This window comes from Nyctereutes procyonoides, unplaced genomic scaffold (genome assembly GCF_905146905.1).
Source record: "Nyctereutes procyonoides isolate TBG_1078 unplaced genomic scaffold, NYPRO_anot_genome, whole genome shotgun sequence".
NCBI lineage: Eukaryota > Metazoa > Chordata > Mammalia > Carnivora > Canidae > Nyctereutes > Nyctereutes procyonoides.
The window spans coordinates 5,748,021-5,775,846 of record NW_026575148.1 but is presented as its reverse complement, the minus strand read 5'-3'; the positions used below and the strand labels follow the sequence as shown (position 1 = coordinate 5,775,846).

At 35.4% G+C, this 27,826-nt stretch overlaps 1 protein-coding gene across 3 annotated transcripts in view; it reads left to right on the top strand.

Moving 5' to 3' along the window:
* FAM172A (family with sequence similarity 172 member A) overlaps nucleotides 1-27,826 on the top strand; it is a 420,789-nt gene that overhangs the window by 37,087 nt on the left and 355,876 nt on the right. For 2 of the 3 annotated variants that reach the window (XM_055312861.1, XM_055312859.1), the window contains exons 2-4: nucleotides 3,081-3,204; nucleotides 10,938-11,039; nucleotides 15,950-16,050. In XM_055312861.1, the coding sequence (XP_055168836.1) occupies nucleotides 3,099-3,204; nucleotides 10,938-11,039; nucleotides 15,950-16,050 (309 nt within the window). In that variant the 5' untranslated portion in view covers nucleotides 3,081-3,098. The remainder of the gene's footprint in view (nucleotides 1-3,080; nucleotides 3,205-10,937; nucleotides 11,040-15,949; nucleotides 16,051-27,826) is intronic. The other variant, XM_055312860.1, reaches the window with a different exon arrangement.

The window sequence follows — 27,826 nt, the reverse complement described above, 5'->3', positions numbered from 1 at the left end:
ACAGTGAATAAGAGAGCAACAGACAAATTGCTTTTGCTTCATGCTTACCTGCTTTGCATCTGCTCCTAAATGGTTTAGGATTACAGATGATAATTAGTAGTCTCCTAACATGTATCATCACTTTAGTAAATTGTGACATATTTTTTGTTATCTCATATAAAATATGATTATTAATTGCTGTATAACCTTGAGAATCTTAAAAATGATTCTTAAAAATGTGAATCTTCGGGATCCCTGGGTGGCGCAGCGGTTGAGTGCCTGCCTTTGGCCCAAGGCACGATCCTGGAGACCCGGGATCGAATCCCACGTCAGGCTCCCGGTGCATGGAGCCTGCTTCTCCCTCTGCCTGTGTCTCTGCGTCTCTCTCTCTATCTGTGTGACTGTCATAAATAAATAAAAATTTAAAAAAAATGTGAATCTTCTTTTTCCCCCCCGTCTTTTACTCATTCATTTGTAAATTCAAAAAACAAATGCCCAGTGAGTTGTAGCCATGCCAGACATGTGCTAGGGACAGACATGATACTTCCTCAGGGAGATCAAAATCTAAAAGGGGAATGTATTATTAAACATTGCACAGTATTTAGAGCTTTTTTCCCCAAGGTTTTTTTTTTTTTTTTTTTTTTTTTTTTTAGATATAATTGACATATAACACTATGTAAGTCTAAGGTGTACAATTTTGCAAATGATTCCACAATAAGATTGGTGAACATATCCATCACTTCACATAGTTAACTGTCTTTGTGTGTTGTGATGAGAACTTTTAAGATCTACTCTCTTAACAGCTTTCAAGTATACACTACAGGATTGTTAACTACAGTCACCATACTGTACATTAGATCTCTAGAACTTTAAAATTTGAATCTGGAAAATGACTCTAGCACCAAAAATATCTTATAACTTGACTTATTAAAACAGTCACAATGAAATAATAGTATAAATTACTCTGTTTAGAAATTAGGCAATTTGGGGCCAATGAAAAATAACTGCTTATATTTAAAAGAAATACTGGGTTGGTGGAGGGATAAACAATGCAAGAAGTCCCTATAGATATTAGTTGTGGAATTGTTAACAGAGAGCAGTGCGTGGGATCTCTCATTATGAACATTTCTCTTGAATTTCTGCTATAAGATGGTGTATAATAGGGAATTACTTGTAAAACTTGTACTCAAACTTGTAAGATTTGACAGATAAGACTAATTCTTGCATACAATTATTGCTTTTTTATGACATTGTGATAATTATTCTAGGTCTTACATATTTTAAAAAATGGCTATTTGGCAGTTTGTTTTGGTAGCTAGAGAGTTAAGCCCCCACCTGGCCATGACCTTATCTCTTTTAACTCACCACTGCACCCTGGTGTCTTACACATCACTCACCATACAAACTACAATATGTTTCTTCGAAGGAATGTGTCAACACATTGACACATTCCTTCAAAGGAAAGGAATAAAATCCAGATTTTATTCATGTAGATTTATAAAGTTTTCAGTTACCTATTCACAGAACTTCTTCCCTGCTAAGTGAAAATGAGTTCACAATCAAAAATATTCTCATATTCTAGTTTCCCCTATTAGGAAGCCTCCATTGACCAACAGCGTTACTGCTAGTAATAGCACTGGTCAGGTGTGCATACCTTCTAAAATACTAATTCTCAGCCACTATATTTGAGCTACATTTTAGAAATGAGGACACTGAAAATTTATGTCCCTGGCCATAGAGCTATTATTAAATGGTGAAGCCAGGATACATTTATAACAATTAAAAAATATATGTCAGCTTGTGTTGAGCACTTAATTACACATCAGGTAGTATGCTAAATATTTTACATTTAGCCTCCCTGTAACAGTATAAGGGAAACATGATTATCATTGCCATTTTTCATATTTGGAAATAAGACACAGAGAAGTTAAATGATTTATCAAGGGTACGTGTAGTTAATGGTAAAGCCAAAAGGTATTTCCTCTTGTAATAGCCCCCATACCTCCAGTTAGAATTGAGATAAGAGCAATATGGTTTATGACTATTTGGAACATTCATAGTTTAAAAATACTATTTTCAGTATTAGTTTTTTTAAAGTATTTTCTTCTATACTCTTGATTATGAAAATGACCAGTTTTTAAAGATAATTATAAAATATCCTTCTGAACGGATAATGAAGTTTACTTTGTGGATAGCAAATAGATCGAGTTCTTTTATCAGGAATCTTCAGCCTTTTTTATTGTTGTCATGAATGTAGTTTTTATATAATTTTATTAATAATCATGGATTGACTGAATTAGTTTAATGTTTTCCATTGTATGTTTTGCGTTTTTGTCTTTTAAACTTTAGGAATAGTGAATTTCTTTTAGTCTTTATGGACACCCTGGGAAAAGACCATCTATTTATAGTGTGAATACCTTCTCTTTGGCCAAAATAGAGCAAAATTATATTTTTAATAAATCATAATTTTATATTATGATTATTTACTGGAGTGCCATTTATATATAGAGTATGGCTTCCAGACATTGAATTTGACATAGTTTCATTTTTTAAAAGGGATAACTTTTTCCCTTAAAGTTGTGTTTTGAATTCTACCAAAGTAGCTTACAGTTATTCTGTGTATTTATGTATTTTTCTCCTGACTGTTTCAGAAGGAAGACATTCTGACCTTGTAATTGGCACATGCTTATGGTTTATTTTGAAAGAAATTTCAGGCTTTTGAAACTACTGGAAGATATTAAAAAAAAAAAAACATTGGATGATAGAGAACTAAACTTACATAGTAAGTTTAGCTAAATTAAATTCACCAACCTCAGGTATCTGTTTATCTAAAGTATTGTGTTTGGTGACATGAGACAGAAAAAGATGACAAAAACTTGATACCTTTATCCTGGTGCTTGTAATCTGTTAGCTGACCCAGATAAATACATAAATAACTATAATGCAAGGCAGGCTATAATAAGTATTGTGGTATATAGGCATCAACAAATGCAGTGGGAAATCAGAATAGAGAGATTAATCCCAAGTGAGAGGATCTATGAAGTTCTCATGGAGTAGGTAGGATTGAGTAGAGCTTAATTTATTGCTTTCGTTCATTCTAGACTGTCTTCTGAAGATTGATGTCTATTTCCTTGAGCTCTTTAATTTTGTTGCCAATTTGGATAAGCATGGCACAAATCCAGCAGGGAGGTCCAGATGAAAAAGAAAAGACAACAGCACTGAAAGGTACATACTTAATTTGCTTTTTCAGGGTATTTTCATTGTGCCTAATGAAGATATAGGAATATTTAGGTGGTCTTCCATTCATTTCAATTCTAAAATAAGAATGTCACTATTGAATCCATTTGTAATACTTTGTATCCCTCACATCAACTGTCTCAGTGTCTCAGATGTAGTATGTACTCAGTAAATAAATCATAAAATCATGTAATTTTATAACAGTAAGAATTCGTAAGTCTTCTCTTATCCAAAGTCTTATATTCAATGGTAAAACTAATACTATAGGTCTCTTGAGTTAATAAGATTATTGCCATTATCATGTTTTTGTTGATCAGAATTTCATACTAGGCTAAGATCATGATCTGCCTAATAATCCAGTATTCTATCTTTGTGGCATTAATTAGGGATATTTTTTGAAAGACTCTCCACTCTCCGTTAACACCTTGGAGGGAATCTATCCTAGACATTCTTTGGGAATTTTGAGTTCTAGACCTTTTAAAAGTCTGCAGTCTAAAAGAATTTTATTCCTACAATAAGCGTCCTTTGTTGAGTGGAAAGATCTGTTCCTTACCATATATTTCAATCTGTCTAGTGACTTACCTGAGGTCAGCTTACCTAAGTAACTCGTACATGGTCTCCCAGTTACTTTCTTTTGATGGGGCAAAAAAATCTTACGGATTTCCTAATGTTAAGATGCCAACCATGCCGGATAATGAGTCTCTTGTCAATGTACAATCTTTGTGGTCTTCAAGATGCTTTGTAGGTAATGCCCCAGGTAAATATGTACCAGACAATCTTGGCTGCAGCCATTTTTCTGAATCCCTCACTGCTATCCTATTCTGCTTTACAAGGCTGAATGCTAAAGATAACTCAGGATTCTCTCCTACTACCTCTTATCTCTTTTCATGAAAGCCTAAAGCATATATATGATCAGGCAGCCAGTTTTTTAGCTCACAATTTACCTCATCTTGTCCCTGCTTTTAGAGTTAATGTTCTGTCAAGGGGATGGTGTAACTAGCCCTTAAATTCAAAAATGGAAAATGGCTAAGAGCATTGCTTTCTCCTCACAAATGTGAGAGATGCTGATATTTTGGATTAGGGTGGTAGCAGAGAGGATGATAACATGTTCTGGTTATGTTTTGAAGGAAGAGATGACATGATTTTCTGTTGGATTAGAGACATGGGATGTTAGAAGAGAAATCAAGATAAATTTGAAGGTTCTTTGCCTAAAAAGTTTCAAGATAGATGCAATGTGTTAAATTAAGAAAACTGGGGGTCGCTGGTTGACTCAGTTAAGTGTCTACCTTCAGCTTAGGTTATGATCTCAGTGTCCTGGATTGAGCTTGCATTGGGTTCCCTGCTCAGTAGGGGAGTCTCCTTCTGCTTCTGCCCTTCCTCACCTCCACTCATGCTCTCTCTCAAATAAGTAAAAATCTTTATTAAAAAAGTGCTGGTTAAGAATTTAAAAAATAGATTAAGAAAGGGAAAAGCAGGTTGTGGTGATGGTAGTGGAAAGCACGAATTAAATTTCGGACATTGAATATAAAATTGATATGCCACTTAAACAGGAAGGTAGACAAGTAGGGTAAGGGGTTTGGGAAAGCATTTGGGTTAGATATAAAAGTTTTGGGAAAGTCTTGAAAAGGAAAAGAGAGGGGCCTTGGTAGTTCAGTGGTTGAGCATCTGCTTTTGGTCAGGTTGTGATCCTGGGGTTCTGGGACTGAGCCTTCATTGGGCTCCCTGCAGGGAACCTGCTTCTTCATCTGCCTATGTCTCTGCCTCTCTCATGAATAAATAAATAAAATCTTTTTTTTTTTAAAGGTTTTAGGAATCATTAGCACAGGGGTAATATTTAAAGGACCGTAAGTCCTAATTGAGATCACCAGGGACATCAGTGTAGACAGAAAAGAAGAGATCTGAAGATTGAGCCCTGCAGCATCTCAACTCTAGAGTCAGAAAGATGAAGAGGAACCATCAAAAGAAGCTGAAAATTAACTTCTAGTAAAATAGGCTAAGAACCATGAACAAGAGATCCTAAAATGAAGAAAATAGTAATAATTCATGGAGTCATGATGATTCAGGTTAGACAAGGACTGAGAAATTACTTTTGGGTTTGACAGTATTTAGATCAGTAGTGAGCATCACAAAGAGCTGTATTCATGAATTGATGGAAATAAAAGCTGTGCTGGAGAGCTTCCATAGAAAATGCGAAGAGAGGAATTGGAAATAGTATGGACAACCCTATAGAAAGTTTTATTACATGCTTGTATGCTGTTGGAAATGATTATTAGCGTTGTCAGAATAATGGTTGGTTTAGGAGAGATGACAAGAAATGTGTGTGAGTTCCTTCCAAATAAACTCACTGGGTTTCCACCTAGATAGATTTTGTGCATCTTCAGCCTTACTTGATAATGTGAAAATTTGATCTTCCAAGTAGTCTTTCCAATTTATAATTCCTCAAGCAATATGTAAGAGTTTACATAGGTTTTCTGGATTTTAGAGGTATTACAATTATGTAAAAAGAGTATGGATAGGGTCTAGAGATGGAATTGTCTGGATTCAAACTCAGGTTTTCCTACTTTTCATGAACTAGCTGCTTAGCTTCTCTGAATCTTTTATTTCATTGGTACTATAGGAATAAGAATGCTTAGTACACATGAGCTTGTAAAAATTAATGAAGGAGTTAAATTGGAAATATTAGAAAAGAAAATGGCAGTGCATAGCAAAGCATAGTTAGAACAAATTGTCATATTGAATAAAACTGTATCTTTAAAACAGTCTACTTATCAGTTTTATTGATTATACTTTTGGTGTCCTTCCTCTGTATTCTTTGCCTGATCCTACTTTGTGAAGATTTTCTCCTGTGTTTTCTTCTAAAAGTTTTATAATTTTAGATTTTACATTTAAATTAATGATGCATTTTGAGTTAATTTTTATATTAGGTATGAGACCTAAGTCAAGATGTGTGTTTGTTTGGACTTTTTTGGCCTTGGTAATGTCTTTTTTGCACCAGAACCATTTGTGAAAAAGACTACCTTTCCACCATGGAATTACTTCTTTCATCTTTGTCAAAAATGAATTTGGTATATTTGGGTATTTGTATGGCCTTGTTTTGGGCTCTCTGTTTTGTTCCATGGATCTGTGTCTATCTCTGTGTCTATCTCTTATTTAATATCCACTCTATTGATTACTGTACCTAGTATATCTTAAAATTGAGTAGAGTGATTCTTCCCATTTTGTTCTTTTTCAAAATTGTTTAGCTATTACCTATTCTAGGTTACTCACTTTTCCGTATAAGTTTTAGAGTACAAATATCTATATCTGCGAAAAAAATACTGAGGTTTTGATAAGAATTATATTTAAAGCTATAGATGGATATGGGGAAAATTGACAACTTGGTCAATCCATGACATGGTATGTCTCTCATTTATTTAGATCTTTGATTTCCTTCATCAGCATTTTGTAATCTTCAGCATGTAAATTTCAAACATTTATTATTAAATTTATGCCTAAGTTTTAATTATTTAGGGTGATTTTTTAAAAAATATTTTATTTATTTATTCACGAGAGACACAGAGAGAGAGAGGCAGAGACACAGGCAGAGGGAGAAGCAGTCTCCATGCAGGGAGCCTGATGCTGGACTCAATCTTGGGACTGCAGGATCACGCCCTGAGCTAAAGGCAGATGCTTAACTGCTGAGCCACCCAGGCGTCCATATTTAGGATGATTATAAGTGGAGTTGTATTCTTAATTTCAGTTGCCATGTGTTTACTGATAGTTTATGGAAATATAATCAAGTTTTGCATATTGATATTATATCTTAGGACTTTCCTGAAGTCATTTAATAGTTCTAGGAATTTTGGGGACAGATTCCTTGTGATTTTCTATCTCATTTGCGCATTGGATGATTTTATTTCTCTTCCCAACCAATTGGCCTCTTATTTCCTTTCTTGTTTTTTTTGTACTTGCCCAGGATTCCTAATTCTATGTTGAATAAGAACAGTGAGAAAATGGACATTATTTCCTTCTTTACTGGGAGTAATAATGAGTGGTGACACTCTCATTTTACCCCTTTATTTTTAGACCTGTGAATTAGGGCTATGAGAGAAACACCACCATATAGTGGACACTGATTCTGAGTCTGTACAGCCTTCTGAAGAATCCTGCCTCAGGATTGACAGTGGTCTGTCACTTAGCTGGCACTGTAATGAATCTTCAGTAGGCCATTTCACCATTCTCTCAAACAGCTGTTTCAGGATAGTGGGGAAAACAGTAAGACCAATGAATTTCATGAGCATGGGACCATTGTCGTGCTTCTTTTGTGGTGAACTCCTGATCAGAAGCAATACTATGTGGAATACCATGATGGTGGATAAGGCATTCTTTAAGTCCACAAATAGTAGATAATGGCAGAAATACTACATATGGGGAAGACAAATCTGTATTCAGACAAAGTATCTATTCCAGTCAGAACCAAATGCTGTTGCTTTCATGATGGAAGTAATCTGATGTAATCTATTATGACCATGTAACTGGCTGACCACTTTATGGAATGATGCCATTCTCCAAAGTTTTGGTCTTTGGTCAAAGTGTTGGTCTTTTCTGCTGGCACATTGGACAATCAATAATGGCAGTAGTCAGGTTAGATTTGGTGAGTTCCTATCCATGAGCCCATGCATAACGTCCATTTCTTTGTAGAGACAGACCACTTTGTTCATGAGCCACAGGAGTGGTTGGGGAGAGAGGCTGACTGGTATCTACAGAAGGAGTCATCTTATCTACATGATTATTAATATCTTCCTCTTTTGAGGTCACTTTTTAAGTGAGTATTAACTTGGGATTCAGATATCTTTCACTTCTTTTGTCCATTCAAGAAGACTATTCACATAACTCTTTTTCAAATTTCCTTGTCATCAGTTTTCCAATCCTTCCAGGTCCCTGACCATTCAGCCAAACTAGTGGTCACAACCAGTGAATCGTTATATATTCACTTGTGTGGCCATGTCTTTTTCCAAGCAAACAGAACAGCCAAGTACACTGTTCTCAGTTCTCCCCACTGGGAGAGATTTTCCTTCAGTGGTATCCTAGAAAGCATCTTTGGTGTGTTAGCTTCTCTTTTGGGTGATGCCTGAGTATCATGCAGAACCATTTATAAACACACCTGAGTCTTCTATCAGCTGATGGTAGGAACCCTCCATGAGGCCTTGGGTGCATGCCAATAGAAGGTATAGCAGGAATGGAGGCTATAAGCCCTTGATGTACTTCATGTAACTTCTTGTTGTCTTTAGAGCCTACTCAGTCCTGATTACAGATATGCCACTCCCATTTGATGATGGAATGGTGTTGTACACACCCAAATTTATGACTTGGTCGGTCAGAAAACAAACACCCAGTTTATGGTGGGTAATTCAGATCACCTGGTAACTTGGTGGCCCATGGTTAAGCATTTAGTCTCTACTAAGGACCAGTGTTGGGCCAAGGAGAGTAGTTACCTGTGTAGATGGCAGGGCTTTATACCAAAATGCTAAGGGCCTTGCCAAAGGTTCCAAACAGCATCCCAGGTTTCCCATTTTAGTGACTTAGTTCTCACTGTAAGGTTTGGCATAAGATAAGGGCCATTACAGAACTCTTCAGGGATGCCAGGGTTGTCCTCACAAATTTGTTTCTCATTTTTGTGGGGAAAGGTATGTCTTCTGGATTCTCCCTCGATGGGCAAGTAGAATGACGAATGGAATAAATGTATTTTCCAATACCTAAACTCAATGCTCTTTCAAAACCACCTTACTTACTCTATGTGCCATTTCAACCCTAAAATATTCTGCTCCCCTTTTCCTTACCTTTTAAGGAATAAAGTTATGAATATAGAAATATGTTTTCAGTTCCATACAGATGGATTTGTTATATCTCTATAAGTAAGAGACAGAAATAAAGTGTTTCTTCTGAGATAATTCTTTTGTAGGAAAAGGGACTTTATTACATATCCTAGGAACTGATTTCAGGAACTTGAATTAGAATGAAAAAACTCAAAAACTATTTTTTTCTTTTTTTAAAAAAACATCTTTTTGTAACTGAATAAATATTTGAAGTCTATCTTTTTGGTTTTCTGAGTTTTGATATGACTGTCTGATGACATAGAGTGAGAATTTTTGCCTCATTCTATGATAAGAACCTAAGAAATATCATTAAATTCTTGTTGACAGACTGATTCTAGGCTGGGGCAGGGAAAAGATAAGCCTATAGCAACCATCTTGTAGTAACACAAAATAAGGAAATATTTAAAAAACAAAAAGATAAGAGCATGTCAAAAAGTTATAGGAGCCAGCTGGAAGAGCTTACAGCCATGACCATTGCTGGAACAATTTGAGTAACAAAATAAATGTAGTATTGGTTGTAACCCAAAATTATAATAAATATCTATGACTCTCTACTGATACAAATAAGATTGAATAAATGTATAAATGGAGGAAGAGAGACAAAAATTTCATACAGAAGAATTCCGAATAATATGTATTGATATTCTCTGCTCCACAAAGTAGAGCATAATTCCACCTCTTCCTCTCTGAATGTGAGCTAGACTTACATCTCATAATCTGAGGAATAGGTTATAGAAAGGGAAAAGTAGTAACTTCATAATTGAGAAGCCTGGCAGACACTGCATTAGCCAACTGATGTGGACTAACATCCCTAGTGATGTTCCGTGGATATCATGTTCTCCCAGATGTGATGTAATAAGAAGGGCAGTTCACCACTGTGGCTTTCTTTCCAAAAACCTGCAACCCTAATCTAATACAAGAATTAAAAAAAAAAAATCAAACATGCCTAAATTGGTGGTCATTCTACAAAATACCTAACCAGTATTTCTCAAAACAGTAAAGATAATGGAAAAGAAGCAAAGATTGAAATCAGTCATAAACCAGAGGATATTGGCAGGCATGACAGCTGCATGCAGTGTGGTATCGTGGATGGAATCCTAGAATAAAAAAGGGCATTAGTAGAAAACCTGATGAGTAATTTCTGGACTTCGTTGACTTCTTCACTTTCACAATGTACCCTGGTAATGTAGATGTTAACAATAGGGGAAATGGGGTAAAGGATATATAGACAATATCTGTACTTTCTTTTAACTTTTCTGTAATCCAAAATGATTTCAAAATAGAATGTTTATTTAAAAACCTTTGTTGACAATTTTTTTATTGTATGGAAATCAAACTTTGTGAAGAATAAAAACTGCTTTGGGTTGAATGTTAACCACATTTTTTCCAGTTAGCTTTTTCTATTTTAATATTGTGATTTTTCCTATGAAAATGGAATAATGTGCTGTATTACCCCTCCTTAAATTTGTAAGTTTCTTTATTCATAAGTAGTAGTTTCACCTTTATATAAGATTTAGTGACCATTTAAAAGACCTGAAACTTTTAAAACTATGGATAGAGGTTAATAAGATACAAATTAATAGCTGAAAATTTTGAGGGAAAGAAGTTAATAATTTACTGTAGTGGTACATAGGATCTAAAATTATGATTGTTTTGGGAATTATGATTTAGAAAATGCTTTTGATATTGCCATGATGTAGCACTTGGGAAACTTAAGATTTTAAAAACATCAATAAGGCAACACAAAAAGTAACCTAATAAAAGAATACTTAATTTAAAATATAGTCTTTGTTATTAGCTATGTTATTAAAATATAACTTTGTTATTAAGAAAATGAACATAAGTATGTTTCATATTCTTTTCTAGATTTATTATCTAGGATTGATTTGGATGAACTAATGAAAAAAGATGAACCACCACTTGATTTTCCTGATACCCTGGAAGGATTTGAATATGCTTTTAATGAAAGTAAGTGGTTGTATACTATATACAAGACTTATTTATCATGGTAGTAGAATCATAGGACAGATATTATTCTCTATTTTTATTAGCCAGTTAGAATGTTTTATGTATTTTAAGAAATAATGACTTAACCCTACATGGTGGAATTCTTCACTCAAACAAAAGAATTGTAATTTCCCATAATTGTCAAATCGCTTAAAACAACGGACATGAATTTGATTTGACTTAACATATTTCAGTCTTGAGCATTCAGCTCTCTGACATCCAGTTGTGACTCCAATTAAATTATGTAGAAAGATGCTACTTTTTCACATATTTGAAATGAAATGACTAGCAATTATCATCTGTTGTGATATTTTAATTGAGCATGATACTCAATTTTCCGTGATTTTTTTTCAGGCAACATCCTTATTTTAACATTTATTTTATTATTTTTTTAAAGTTCGTTTGTTTGTTTGTTTATTTATTTGAGAGAGAGAGAGACACAGAGAGAAGGTGAGAGGCTGAGCAGGGAGCCTGATGCAGGGCTGGATCCCAGGACCCTGAGATCATGATCTGAGCCAAAAGCGATGCTTAACTGACTAAGCCACACAGGTGCCCTGCTTATTTTGAAATTTATTAATTAAATTCTGAATTAGAAAGACTTTTCATTGGGATTTGGAAGAACATATCATAGTTTACAAGGATGTTTCTGGGACAAAGAATTATGATTCACTGAATTAATAACATGATATTATACTTGAAGAGTACTATTGTTACAGGCTTGGTGGTATTTGAGTTGTAGCTTTGTATATTTTGGTCCACATCAACTAAATTGGTGATTTGTTATCACTGTGGTAGTGAATATTACTGTGGTAGTTATAATATCAGTTATAGGTGTCAGGATTTATAGTGACAGTCTCTGTGTACTAGAAAATTAATGGAGTTTAAACAGGTGATATTAGAAACTTTGATCTCTTTTCTCATATTTTCATGCTTTTTAATTAAGGATATCTTATGCCAAAATATGTAATATTTTGTTTTTTCAAATTTCTTTGTTATTTTAAATAACAGAACCAAATGAGCATTGAGACTAAAATTGCCTTTATCCCTTTGAAAAATTATTCCTAGACTTCTTCAGAACAGGAATGGGGGTGATACCTGGGTGACTCAGTGGTTTAGTGCCTGCCTTCGGCCCAGGGCATGATCCTGGGATCCCGGGATCAAGTCCCGTGTTGGGCTCCTGGCAGGGAGCCTGCTTCTCCCTCTGCCTGTGTCTCTGCCTGCCTCTCTCTCTCTCTCTCTCTCTCTCTCTCTCTCTCTCTCTCTCATGAATAAATAAATAAATAAAATCTTTAAAAAAAAAAGAACAGAAATGGGATGGGATGTTAGTATTATGGGTAAATCATAGAACTGTGGATATAGGGACATCAGTTTTCATTGAAGTCTATGTTTAATCTTCCTTGAGTATTTCTTAAAGTGAATAAAAGAACAAGCTATACACCTTTCTTTTCTAAGTAGGCCCCATACCCAATGTGGTGTTTGAGCTCATGAGTCTGAACTCTGAGGTCAAGAGTTGCATACTCTACCAACTGAATCAGCCAGGTACCCCAGAAGCAATACACTTTTATCTTCCCCTTTTTTACCAGATTCATACACACACCTTTTCACACTTTATACACCCTTGCATCTCCATACCTATATCTTTGCATCCACATGTGCCCTTTTGTGTATGTATACCTCAAATGTGAATGCATCCTTGCACACGTGTACCATTTATAAGTATTTTGGATACTTGCATAAACGTAGACTAACAGTATGAGGCAGAAATGCTTGGATTCTAAGGAGAGAATGTCACTTTTAAGGATCTTATTTTTAGCTTGAAACAGTTCAGCTTTGAATTTGGATAAATGGTGAATATTTTTCAAAAAGATGAGCATTTGGAAATAGGAAACTGGGTCTTAATACTAAACCCCCATGAGGGCAATTCTAACTTTGTATCTTTAGATATTTCTTTTTTAGCTTAGATATTTCTTAGCTTAGATATTTAGCTTAGATATTTCTTTTTTATGATAAAAACTTTTTTTTTTGAGATTTTATTTATTTGACAGAGAGGGTGGGGTGGAGAGAGAGAGAGAGAGAGAGAGAGAGAGAGAGAGAGATTGATTGAGAGAGCCAGCCAAAGAGCACAAGCAGGAGAAATAGCAGAAGGAGAGTGGAAGCAGGCTCCCTGCTGAGCAGGAACCCAATGTGGGCAATCCCAGGATGTTGGGATCTTGACCCCAAGCTGAAGGCAGACACTTAACCAACTGAGCCACCCAGGCACCCTGATGACAGAAACTCTTATGAAAACTTTGAAATTGAACTTCCATTACCTGATTGAAGAAGTTTCTAATTTTTTCTAAAGGATTTTAAAGTAGTTAGTTGGATAAAAGAAGAATTTGGGTACAAGTTTTACTCTAAGCCAAAGGGGAAGAGATTTTCTCTTAGTGATACAAAAGTGTGCTGCCTCATAATATTGCACCAGAGCATAGGGTGTATAGGTGAGGGCAAAAGCAGAAAAGTCTTCAAGTTCTTTATCAGCAAGAAGCCCTAAGCCAAAGGGGAAGAGATTGTTCCCCCTAAGCCAAAGGGGAAGAGATTGTTTTTACCTGCATCAAATTGATACCTTATTCTTTCAAATCACTGTGCCTTTTCATATACATCTTTTGTTTAAAATGCCCATTTAGCCAATTCTCCTGTTGTTGTAATTGTATAAGGTCCAGCTCAAATGTTCTTGCTGATAAAGAACTTGAAGACTTTTCTGCTTTTGCCCTCACCCATACACCCTATGCTCTGGTGCAATATTATGAGGCAGCACACTTTTGTATCACTAAGAAAAAATAATTGGTCTTGTGGCAGACCATTTGAACCTGATATTTATTGAACTCTTAATACATGTCAGAAGGTATCCTAATACTTTCAGATTATTAATTCATTTAGGAAAGTGATAGCATGTTTGAGGTCCTAGACTCCATAACAAATCTGATAAAAAAAATATATGGACACACTTCCCAGAAGAGCACACATTTTAGGTATACATGTGAAACTTTACAACTGATTTTGAGGACCGTAGCTGAAATGTCCTAAAACAGATCTTTGACAGTCTCTGGAGAGATTGTCCAAACCTTTGAGAAATGCCATATTTGCAAATAAATATATAAGTTATCTAGCTACTTTTTCTGGATAAAAAATGCTCACTTTCTTTGCCTTATAACCTTATTTTCACTTTTAACAGTAGTGCTAGTTAATAGGTGGCTTATTTTGACAGCTCCCATTTTTCCTAAAGAATTCAAAAAAGAGTATTCTGGTAATATTCAACACAGTATCTCATGTTGAGAGTATTTAAAACTTTACAAATAAGGATTAGCCCTTATTTTGCATATTTAAAAAGACAATTTTGTATGTAGTGAAATTGATTCATAAAAATAGTGAAGTAATTTTACTTGGAGTAGTATTTCCAGAGTTCAGTTTCAGTGTCATTATTTCCTTTTAAGTTTTTGTCCACTCCTGCATGTCCTGATTGAATAAAAATGAAATACTGGGTTCCACTCTGCTTGATCATGCCCTTCTTTGGGCTCTAACCCCTTTCTTGTGCCTCACTGCTCTTTGCATCAGGTCCAGATCCAGTAGTTTGAGCCTTCTACTGTTTGATCCCAACATATTCTCCAGTTTGGTTCAGTACTTCTTTTTGTTTCTGTTAAAATGGACTGTTCACTGTTATTTCAATTTTCTATCCATTTTTTACATTTTTGTTTAAGTTGCTAGGTAGAAGCAGAGGAGAATAGGTTAAAGTACTTGGGCTGTGGTCTATTTCTCTCCTGATCACCAGGAGAATACTTGTGGGACAGAGAAGACAGGTGGCCTGGTCTTTTCTCCTTAGAAAATGATGATAATGTAATCTTTTAGTGATTACAGACTAACGTTTACTATGAGCAGAGGCTTTATCCATGGAATACTTTGAGCAGGATGACTGGATTGGCATTGCTTATGGTAAATAAACATATAATCTGTGGCTGTATGAAGTATATTTCTTTGGAGAATATCATATAAATAGTACCACTCTCTGGCACATAAAATTGAAGTATTTTATAACCAAACCCTCACTAATGTATGAGGTAACCTTTTTGCCTCACTTAGAGACCTCACCTGCTCTGGACCAGAGAGTGCTGGCAGTGAGAGGAAAAGACCTGGAAGAAGTGCCTAGGCTGTCCCAGACTTCTCCGGCTTTTCTTTGCCTGTACCTCTTGATTGCTTATTCCCTTGATATTACCTCGAGTTACTGTCAGCATAATCTCTGAACTGAGTGTGTCTGATTTGACAGTCCAAACCTGTTGGTTGGCTCACTACTTTTCTCCAGTGTTTGTTTGAAATCTTAACCATACTTCAAGGCCTAGTTGAGAAATCTCACTGGACCCTCTGAACCTATTCTAACCTATAGGGATCTTCCAGTTTCCCAAACTCATTTTAGACTTTATTGTCTACATGGGTTGCCTGTGGCAGTTTTTAGATTGTTGACTTACTTCATTCCTGTTTAACTTCCTGAAAAGTTGCTTAACTTTTTAATATCCTTTTACTCCTCAGGTAACCTCTAAGCTGAGGAACTAGACCATGTTCACAGCTGTAACTAGCAAAGATCTTTATACATTAAAGGCCCTCAAATGTTGTTAATTTGCTTTAGAGAAATGGAGGTCAAAAATCAGAGTGTTTGAATAGTTGGGGCCATTTTTAAATAGTGTTTAGGTGTTTGCATCATTCTGATGTCTGAAGGAAAATCTAATGAAAAAAATGAAACTTCTGAGAAAGTTATTTTAGACTTTTATCAGACATTTGTTATGTTTTTCATAGTATTGTAAATATACTCTGAATCATAGCAATACTATTTGCTTATCTTCTAGAGGGGCAGTTAAGACACATAAAAACAGGAGAACCATTTGTTTTTAACTACCGAGAAGACTTGCACAGGTGGAACCAGAAAAGATACGAAGCTCTAGGCGAGGTACGGTCATATATTCAACTTTAAATTGTTGTTGTTGTTGTTGTTTTTCCAATTTGAATAGTCAGAATAAAGTTTTCAAAGTTAAAGTAATTCATGAAGTCTTTTTAAAAAAAATAGTGATTTTAAAAAAAGGTTTTGCTTTTTTTTTTTATTTCAGTGGTTATGTTTGAAATGTATTCTCAGTTTAAAAGTTTTTATGTAATCATACACTTCCCATGACCTTAATATTTTGTAGTGAGTCATTACATCAGAAAACAAATTCATGCCAAATTTTATCTTTTAAATATTTTTAAAAAGTTGAATCCTCTGTTATTGCCAGGAGGAATACATGTTCTTTTGTTTATCTTAAAGAGTTACCTATGTTAATTATGTGAGGTGATGGATGTATTAATTGTATTAGTCTTGCTTGTCGTTCTACAAATATATATGTATATCAAATCATCACAGTCAGTTATTCCTCCATATAAAGGTAAAAAAAGTGCTTATCTGTGTGAAGATTGATATTTATTTGGCTATTAATTAGGTCTCACTTATCTGTGACTTGATGAAGGATTAGGTCTTGTGACCATTTAGGTTTCTCATATGCTGCCACTGGGAGGAACCCTTGAAAATGTCATTTGTTATTCTTGTGAATGTTTTGTTAAAGCCGAAAGTTTTATTCATTCAGTATCATGTTAAGTAATTTTAATAAACTGCATAGGGACACATTGGTTTTGTGTAATAACTACATACTACATTAGTTCTCTAAAGAAAAGCTGTAGTTCCTATATCCCTGTTTTGATTCTTTAAAATACTAGTCAGAATGAATTACTTAGTTAAGCAGTAGCATAAAGAATATATGAAACTTCGTTTATCTTTGCTGGGAGACAATTCTCCATAGACTGCATTTCCACATGTGCATTTCCAGAGCACTGACAGCATTTGTTGTGAACTATCTTTTCGGGGTGTTTGTATAGGAAACAACTTGGAAGAAAGAGATTGTGTCTCCCTCCAAGGTAGAGAGAAGATTTGTTTGCTATCCAAGAAAATGCTCTTGGTGGCAGAGAATGGGCAGGTTTGCTAGCAACCCCTTTATAAGATTGATCTCCATAAATTTTGAGGTTCTTCAGCTATGGTACAGTCCCACAGCATGCCTAGCCTCTATCCTTAGCCCATTCACATTACCTCTTTGGGATTTGAAGGACAAAAGAAAGAGATGAAAATAAGCTTGTGCTGCTTGCTATATATACCCTAAATAATAAAGTCTTTTGTCTCTGACACAAGTCTAGTGTCTTTTGGTAGTATCCAGGAAATAGCAGGCTAATTTGTTAGCTCACAAACAGGATAAAATCTCAGGTCCTTCAAAGTTCTTGATATTGTTCTCTAACATTTTTAACTTAAGGATATTTAATGCCCTGAATAATTTCTGCTGCACATGAGATGTTTGTCCGCTTCCACTTGAGTTAATTATGTGCAGCAAACTGGTTATTATGTTGATTCGAATATAATATCCATAGTATCTGACCTTACAGAAGAACTGGGGATGTTTCTTCTGTTTCATTTTGTTTTTAAATGGGGCTTACAATTTACTCTTTTCCATAAGCCATGCACATTTGTTCACTTGGGCAGGTGCTGTTCTCTAAACAGACTTTGCGCTTTTTGGTGTCTGCATCTTTTTTACCCTTAACCTGTATCCTCTAGCATCATCTCTGTCAAAATTTAACAACTGTGTTTTATTAGGTTATTTCATGTATAAGTGATTCCTTTCTCCTCGGATGTCCTATCTTATGTTCATTGAACATAGGGAGGGTCACAGGTTTAATTTTTGGTGGATCTAACTCCATTATAATCAAAGCATCTTGAAATTTCACTTTAATAATTATATATAGATAGAAAATATTCTGCATTATCTGCATTATCAAAAGTATTGCATTATCAAAAGTAAACATAACTTTCTAGTGTAAAACTTCCACAACAAAAGATCCAAGGATGAGAGAAGGGAAGTTTAGTTGTTAGCATTTTGTTCTCTACCATCTTGCTTCTCATGTCCCGTTTGAAATACTTGTTTTCATTACTGATGTCACTGTTGAAGGTTGATTATTCATTGAATTTCATTTCCTACATTTTAGGACTATGTATGAGTTCTAGTTACATACGAATAATCGAATAATGATACAATTTTCACTATGGTGAATTTGGTGTTCATTATGGTGGAATTTAATAATGCATAGGTGGACCTATCTTTTTGTCCATATTCCTTCATTTCTATTTCTGAGCTATGCCTTTCAGTCAGATATACTTTCCGGTTCATACCTTGTACTTTTATCTTATACTGCTTTCTCTCTTTGAAATGCCCTTGTTCCCTTGTTCACAATACCCCTACCTCTCCCTGCCTTCAGATTTTGGCTCACGTGTCTCCTAGGAAGTCTTCTCTCATCTCCTTTGCCACTTTCTCTATCTCTTTTCTTAGTTTCCTTTCTTCTCATTCTCTTTTTCTGCCTATCTTGCCTTCTTCCAAGAACGATTTACGGTGACTTTAAATGTGAATATGCCACTTAGCAAGATTAAAAATTAAATTAAAAATAATAAAATAGAGTTAAAAAATATTGTTAGTAAACTAATGGCATGAGTTTGCTTTATTTCTCTTAAGATACTTCTGTATTACAGTATTTTTTTTAGTGCATGTTTTTTAGCAATTTGGGGAATTTTTTTTTGTTTTTTCGTGATATTTGTTGAATAGTAAATGATAAAACGTATAAACTGCTATAAATTCGAGAACTGTGCCTTTTAGGAAATTTCTTGATTTTAGGAATTTGGCCATAAAGATGTTTTCTTATCAGAAGAAAGGAAAATGAGATGCTAATGATAGTTTTCCCATTTGTAAAACAAAGCAATTTTCAATTATTTTACTCTAATTCCCTTTTAATTTCTAGGATTTGCAGATGATTACAGCTTTGCTGATTAAAATTATTTGATTAAAAGTAGTCTGTATTTTGACATGTTGTGTTGGAAAATTTTTATTCTTCATAGACAAACACTAGACTTATTAATTCGCCATAATTCAGAAAATAGAAGTTCTTGTATAACTGTCTTAAAGTTCCTAGAAAGAAATTAACCTTTGCATTTAAATTCTGGAAATAATTTAGTACTTCATGTTACCAGTGAGATTGCTAGATGCATTGAGAGCCTATAGAAAGCATCTCACCATGTTCTGGACATAGAAGCATTGAAAAATCTCCTTTCTCATTGATGGATAGGGTGGAATTCAGCAGATAGTGCAAATTTGAATTTATCGCTTAGGAGCTTGCCTTACTAAGATTGAAGTTTTAAGTAGCAGATTCTAACATTGGCCAGTACTCTAAACCAAAACCCCTTCTGTTTTTTTTTTAGTAAGTTCCTACTAAATATTGAGTTTTGTCTTTACTGGAAAATTACTATGTATGTTTCATAACTGCCATTTTAGTTTATGTTTATTTCTCTCTTAAGGAGATTATTATAGCAGTCATTCAGCAGAAATTGTTTTTAAGACTTGCTCCTGAAATGCTCTGTCATTTCTATGTAAATTAAACTTATTGTGTAAATAAAATAAACTGAGATGTCAGGTTTTTTTTCGAATGCGGTTCTATAACTATACAAAAGAATACTCTGCATTCGCATAGTTACCTTTTTATAGTCAAACAAATGCTTTTCCTAATACATATTTTTTTACCATCTACATATAGCTTGATAAAAATATATAACCTATAATATGTTTGGATAATTTATCTAAATTTAGAAAAGTACTGTCAGGGTTTAGGGAAGTGGGAGAGTAATGTGAAAGGGTAACTTTCAAAATAGAATTCTTCGGTATATGTACAGGACTTGAATGCCAGAGAATAATGTTTTTGTAGGCTCAATTAGGAAGACTCCAAAGGCTATCATGTTAAGTAGTAAGTAGAATTTAGACTTTAGACTTCATTTGTAAAAACTAGCATGTAATTTGTGAAATTCTTCTAGCTATCTCTTTCATGTCAATACTGAATTACTATTAAATGGGGAATTTGTAATCGAGCAGAAACTCTAATGAGAGGTTTGATTTTCTTGCCTAATTCGGGTCTTTGTATTTCCTTTAATATTTATCTTAATTACCTCTTTAAAAAATAATAAGTGGTCAATGTGTTTAATAAGAGAATAGCAGTGATTAGTAGTTTTATAAGCTTGGCTCTTTACTCTTGGATAGAATCACCAAAACAACAAAGGGCATTTTTCCCCCCACCTGTGAAGCCATCTGGTCCTGTACTTTTGTTTTTTGGGAGTTTTTTGGTTACTGATTCAGTTTCTTTGCAGGTTGTCAGTCTGTTCAAATTTTCTATATCTTCCTGTTTCAGTTTTGGTAATTTATATGTTTTTAGGAATTTACCCATTTCTTCTAGGTTGTCCAGTTTGTTGGTGTATAGTTTTTCATAATATTCTCTCATAATTGTTTGCATTTCTATGGTGTTGGTTTTTATTTTTCCTCTTTCATTTGTGATTTTGAGTCCTTTTTCTTTTATTTTTGCTAAGTCTGGCTAGAGGTTTATCAGTTTTGTAGATTTTTTTTTTCCCCAAGAACTAGCTCCTAGTTTCATTGATCTGTTCTATCTTTTTTTTTTTTTTTAAAGTTTCTGTATTAGGTATTTCTGCTCTAATCTTTATTCTTTCCTTCTATACTGGCTGCTTTAGGCTTTGTTTGTTATTCTTTTTCTAGTTTCTTTTTTACAGGTTGTTTATTATTTATTTATTCATGAAAGACACAGAAAGAGAGAGGAAGAGTCAGAGGGAGAAGCAGACTCCTCGCAGGGAGCCCAATGCAGGACTTGATCCCTGATCCCGGGATCACACCCTGAGCTGAAGGCAGATGCTCAGCTGCTGAGCCACTCAGGACTCCTTCTTTTTCTAGTTCCTTTAGATGTAATGTTAGGTTGTTTATTTAAGATTTTTCTTGCTTCTTGAGGTATGCCTGTGTTTTTGTAAGGTTGATTTAATGGTCACGAGCTCTTTATCTCTCCTCCTATTCTGAATGATAGCCTTGCTGGATATACTGTTCTTGGCTGCAGATTTTTCCTGTTCAGTGCTTTGAATATATCATGCCACTCCCTTTTGGCTTGCCACGTTCTCTTGAAAAATCTCCTGCTAGCCTTGTGGGGTTTTTCTTGTAAGTCCTTTTTTTTTTTTCCTTTTAGGATTTTATTTATTAGAGAGAGAGAGAGGAGAGAGAGAGCATATGAGAGAGCACAAGTGGTGAAGGGGGAGAAGCAGGCTGCCCATTGAGCAGGGAGCCCTATGTGGGGCTCGATCCCAGGAGCCTGAGATTGTGACCTGAGCTGAAGGCAGAGACTTAACTGACTAGCCACCCAGGCACCCCAGTTAATGACTTCTTCTGTCTTGCTTCTTGTAAGATTTTTTCTTTATCACTATATTTTGCCAATTTAATATAATATGTCTTGGTATTGGCCTGCTTTTGTTGATTTTGATGGGAGTTCTCTGTGTCTCTTGGATCTGGATGTCTGTTTCCTTCCATAGATTAAGGAAGTTTCAGCTATTATTTCTTCAAATAAATTTTCTACTCTCTTTTCTCTCTCTGCTCCTGGGACTCCGGTAAGATGAATATCATTACATTTGATGAAGTCACTAAGTTCCCTAAGATTGTTCTCATTTTGCATAATTCTTTTTTCTCTCTTTTGTTCAGCTTCATTGCTTTCCATTACTTTGTCTTCTGTGTCGTTACCTCATTCCTCTGCTTCTTCCAGCCTGCTGTTCCTCTCATCAAGGGTTTTTTTAAATTTTTTTTTTATTTATTTATGATAGTCACACAGAGAGAGAGAGAGAGAGAGCGAGAGAGAGAGAGAGAGAGAGAGAGAGGCAGAGACACAGGCAGAGGGAGAAGCAGGCTCCATGCACCGGGAGCCCGACGTGGGATTTGATCCCGGGTCTCCAGGATCGCGCCCTGGGCCAAAGGCAGGCGCCAAACCGCTGTGCCACCCAGGGATCCCATCAAGGGTGTTTTTAATCTCATTTATTGCACTTTTCATCTCTGTTTCTTTTTTCAAGTCTTTTATATCTGTGGTAAGGGTCTCACTGATGCCCTCTATTCTTTTCTCAAGTCCAGTTCACATCCTTACAATTAGTGCTTTAAGTTCTCTAAATGTCGCGTTACTTTTTTTTTTTAAGTCACATTAGTTATAACTATTTCTCTTAGATCTCTAACCATGACCATGTCTTGTTCTTTCATTTGGGATAAATTCCTCTATCTTCTTATTTTGTCTGAGTCTCTGCCTGCTTTTCTGTATTAGTAAAGCCAGTTATGTCTCCTGTTAGTGAAAGTAATGACCTTATAAGGAAGAGGCCATGTAATGCCTAGGCCTGGCACTTTTGAGAGTGTCTCCAGTGTCCACTGTACTGTTTTTGGCTGCTCTCTCCTATAGGCCAGTTGACTGTAGTGGCTCTTTGTGCCTGCTGTTGGTAGTGTTTGAGCCCTGGCCTGAAAGTGGTGAATTTTAACTAGATGTGCTCTGGTTTGCTTGTGAAATGAGACCTGTCACCACCTCCACCAGAACTGAGGCCCTGTAGAACTCTCTGGTTGGGAGAAGTGGTGTAAGCAGGGGTTTGTGCTGGTCTCCTGTGGAAGGGCCCATGGCTAAGACTGAGGCAGACATGACTGAGAAAGGCAATTCCATGGACTGCAGGGGGTGGGGACGCTTAGTGTAAGTAAGTTAGGTAGCCAGTGTCCACACTGTGCTGCTTCCTGCAGGTGGCTCTGTGTTTACTGTGAGGGATGGTCGAGAGAATTGATGCTGGCTGACTCCTTTGTTCTAGGAGCCCTATATCTGTGAATGCTGTCTCTCAAGGAGATGCTCTGAGAAGAGCAAATAATCTCCCACTGTGTGCCCAGGTGCTCTTCAGATCACTGTTTCCATGCTGTATGCCCCTGGGGTTTGCCTGCCTTCTTTCTAATGCCCTCCAGGCTCTATCCCAGCAAGTCCAATGACCTTTAAAACTCCAGGCTTTAAGGTCCACTTGTAAGAACTCATGGAATTCAACCTCTCTCATTTTCCAGGCCAATGACTATGGGGAAATAACCTCCTGTGCATTCACCTTTGTGCTCCTACCAACCTTACTCTGTGACCACAGCTCCCTCCCCTCCACAACATCCATGATCTTTTTCTTCCCTAAACCATAGCTCTGCGCTTCCCACTTTCTTCTGTGACTTTTTATTTCCCTTTAGTTATGGAGTTTTGTCAGTGTTCAGGTTGATCTCTGGGGTATTTAGAATGATTTGATAGTTATTAAGTTGTATTCTTGGGATAGGGTGAGCCTAGGGTCCTATTTCACTGCCATCTTCCTCTCCGAGGATTTTTTCAATTGCCAAATTTAGGTATTTGGAATAGGAACAACTTAAGGAATAAGAATATAAATTATCATTTAATATCAAAATTTTCAAATATAATGTGATTTTCTGTGTATAATTAATACCTTCATGTAATATGAAATTTACAGATCTTATGTTGTGGCAGAAAGGAATGGCTAGCCATACAGAAATATGGGTCCTAGTTTTGGCTTACTACTGTGTGTATGACTTTAGAAAAATAGCACTCTAATGTTTAAGATTTATAATTTACCTTTATTATTAATATTATGAAGGTTTAATTTCTAGTTTTTCTTTTCTCCTTTTTCTCTTAGTCTAGTTATTTATACTGAAATTGAATTTAACTTTCTCTGGTAGAGATGAAAAACTGACCATCAGTCCAGAGTTGGTCAGCAGTTTTCTTTGACGTCCATCTCTCTTTAGCATCTATACCTATAAGTGGAATACTATATCTAGGATGGTATTAGTAATTGGACATCTTAGAATTGAAGAAATAGTCACTGAAATAATGAGAAAACCCAACTGAAAAAACACTGTAAGCCTCTTAAAAACAAAGTGGCATTGACACTGTGTGGCAAACACACAGACCCAATTGAACAGAATACAAAGTCCACAAATACATTGAAAGTTTAAATACACATGGAAATATAATTTAGATTATAGTGTAGTTATAAATCACTGGGGAAAAAAGGAACTTTAAGTAATTGATAATCATTTGTAAGAATATAAAATTTGACCTTTAATCACAATATATACCAGAATGAACTCCGAATAGATTAGAGGTCTCAATGTAAAAAATTAAATAAAACTCTGAAACCCAGTAGCATTAATCATGTTTTTGAAATACCAACCTAGTATCAATGATTGTGGTTTTGAAATACTACTTCCTATTAAAGTAACATAGAGTCTTTGGAGAAATGTTGGATTCCATTGTGCAGCTAGAAACAAGTGACATGAGCCTGTAAAATCTTTTCATATCGGAAAGCAAGGAAATTGCCAAATAATACTAGCTCTTCTAAAATTTGAATAGGAAAAGCCCCCAGAGGATCCTTGGGTGGCTCAGCAGATTAGTGCCTGCCTTCTGACCAGGGCATGATTCCACATCAGGCTCCTTGCATGGAGCCTGCTTCTCTCTCTGCCTGTGTCTCTGCCTCTCTCTCTCTCTCTCTCTCTCTCTCTCTCTCTCTCTCTCATGAATAAATAAAATCTTAAAAAAAAAAAAAAGGAAAAGCCCCCCAACAAACAAAGAAAACCCACAGAAATCCCAACCAGTGGGCAACATGGATAAACAAGCAGTTTAGGAAAAAGAATGCAAATAGCCTTTAAATATATGAAAAGATGTTAAACTTCACTCATAACAAGAGACATGTTAATGAAGACTATGCTAAAATAACAGTTCTCACCTGTCAGGTTGACAAAGATCTTATAAGCTTGATGACACACTCAGTAAATGAGGCTGTAGTGAGAAAGGACTTTTCATATGTTTCTGGTGGGAATGTAAAATAAAGTGGTATAATCTCTTTAGTTGAGAAATTGCCAATATACAAAATTACAGATGCATTTTCCCTTTTGTGTGAGAAAGGAGAGGAAATGCATATATTTATTGTATGTTTATTTTTGTGAAAAAAAGACTGGAAAAATCACCTTCAAATTAATATTTATCTTTGGAGGAATTTGGAGGAATGAGATGAAAGGATGGCACTGAGAAACAAACCTCTAATACTTTTCTGTGCAGTTTTGATTTTTGAACCATTATACATTTTAATATGTCAGAAAAAAACATACCACAAAATTTAAAAGAAGATGAAGTGTATATCTAGTTAGTAACATAATAAAAGGGAAAAAATAATTATTTCTGATGGATTTTGGATATAGTACTTGATACTTCTTTTGTTGGATTTGTCCTATGGTTGAGAATGGCCAGTGAAATGTTAAAATTAACTCAGTGCTTTATTAATAGTGATGTTGGTATAATAATGTTGATGCTATTTCATTAATATAGTATATTAAAGCAAATAAATATGTAAATGTAATTGTGAACTATAATTTACAGGATGAGATAAAAGAGTAACAAAGCAGTTAGGAAAACCCAGTAGAGAAAACTTAAACTTAATTTTGGAATATCACTAAACTCATTATATTTTTAAAATATATTTCCTAGTTCTACTCATCAAAAAGGCTTGGAGGTAGTAGTTCTCTCTTAACATGTGGTACCCTTAGTGCTAACACTTTGCTGTCTAAATGCCTTGCTTAGTAAAAAGAGTCAAGGGTCATTAGAGAAAAGGTAAATAGGGAAAATAGAAGATGAGCCTAACACAACGTGTTTTACCAGTAAGGAAACAGTCTAATGGAAGTATGTGAAAGGACAGAGGAGCCAATCTGAAATGGTTTCTTTTGGCCAAAATTGAGACAATTTGAGTATAAAACATAATGAGTTTAGGTTCTAGTAATTATACAACATTTAATAAAAAGTCATCATTTCTTTTTTTTTTTTAACTTTTTTTAATTTTTATTTATTTATGATAGTCACACAGAGAGAGAGAGAGGCAGAGACATAGGCAGAGGGAGAAGCAGGCTCCATGCACCGGGAGCCCGACGTGGGATTCGATCCCGGGTCTCCAGGATTGTGCCCTGGGCCAAAGGCAGGCGCTAAACCGCTGCGCCACCCAGGGATCCCCCAAAGTCATCATTTCTTAATGTTTCTTTAAAAAATATAATTAATTTAAAAATATATATAATTTGCCATCATTCGTTGAAAATTATATAAAAATTGGTAATCAAAGGGAGAGAATTAAGCAGCTAGTCTTTTATAAGGAACTGTAGTTCATTTGCTGCTGAGGAAGGAATGCTCTCCTTTACCAAAGAATACTGGCTAGTAAGAGTAGTAAATATGATAGAATTAGAAAATCACCATTTTGACACTTATGGTAGCATAATTCTTAATATGCTTTTTGAAGATTCACATTTTCTGCTTATTCAATTAAACACTAATCTAGGTACTCCTGTGAAGGGACTTTGCAGATGTAATTAAGATTACTATTCAGCTGGGAACCCTGGGTGGCGCAGCGGTTTGGCGCCTGCCTTTGGCCCAGGGCGCGATCCTGGAGACCCGGGATCAAATCCCACATCGGGCTCCTGGTGCATGGAGCCTGCTTCTCCCTCTGCCTATGTCTCTGCCTCTCTCTCTCTCTCTCTCTTTCTCTCTCTCTCTCTCTCTCTCTCTCTCTCTCTGTGAGACTATAATAAATAAAACAAAATTTAAAAAAAAATTTAAAAAAAAAAGATTACTATTCAGCTGACCTTAAAATAGATTATTCTGCATTATCTGGGTGAACCCATTGCAATTTTGTGAGTTACTTAAAACTGAAAAGAAAGGCAGAAGAGTGAGTGACAAAGATTTAGCAGAAGAGGAATTTATAAGAGAGATGCACTGGAAGGGAAGCCAGGAGATCTAAACATGAGGAGGACTCAACACATCCTTGCTGGCCCAAGGTACAGGGCCCACGTTCAAGAACCAGACAAGCCTGTGGGAGCTAAGGGTGTCCCTTACTCATAGCCTTTAAGGAAGCGGAGATCACTGGCCTACACATCCCAGCGAGCTGCTTTTGCCGACAGTCCAAAAGCTTGGAAGTTGACTCCTTTCAGAATCTCTTGATAAGAACCTGTAGGCTGTCACCTTAATTTTGGCCATGTGAAACCCAGAGTAGAGAAACCAGTGCAGACTTGTGATCTACAGATGTGAGATGCTAAATTGTCTTGTTTAAAGCTGTTAAGTTTGTTGTGATTTTGTTCCATTAATAATAGAAAACTAATGTACAACTCTTCCATGAAATAGTGGATTCAGAGAACAATCATCAGTGGATGCTAATTTCATTAGGTGAAACGATGCTAGGGACTCTTTGCAGAGTATATTTGCATAGTACCAAAGTATCACCTCAGAGATTTCTTGCAGTTGTAAAGGTAAAAATATGTATCTTAAAATAGAGATCTAACTGTGGGCACTTCACTTAAGTGAACAGTTAGTATTACTAGTAATAGAATAACTTGACATTTATGTTTTTTCTCATGTGATACAATTTGAAGTACAATTCATTAACTGAATATTCTGGTTTTATATATTGAATCTGACTCTAATCAGACCTTTAGATGTGTCTTCCCATTCTCACAAAATAGGGGGAATAGAGAAAAAAGTAAATGACAGCACAGGGACATGATCAGACAATGCATTTTATTTTTTATTTTTTATTTTTTATTTTATTTTATTTTTATTTATTTATTTTTTAAAATGATACACTGGACCAGATGGATTTCACAGATATCCACAGAACTTTACATCCAAACTCAGCTGAATACACATTCTTCTCAAGTGCACATGGAACTTTCTCCAGAATAGACCACATACTGGGTCACAAA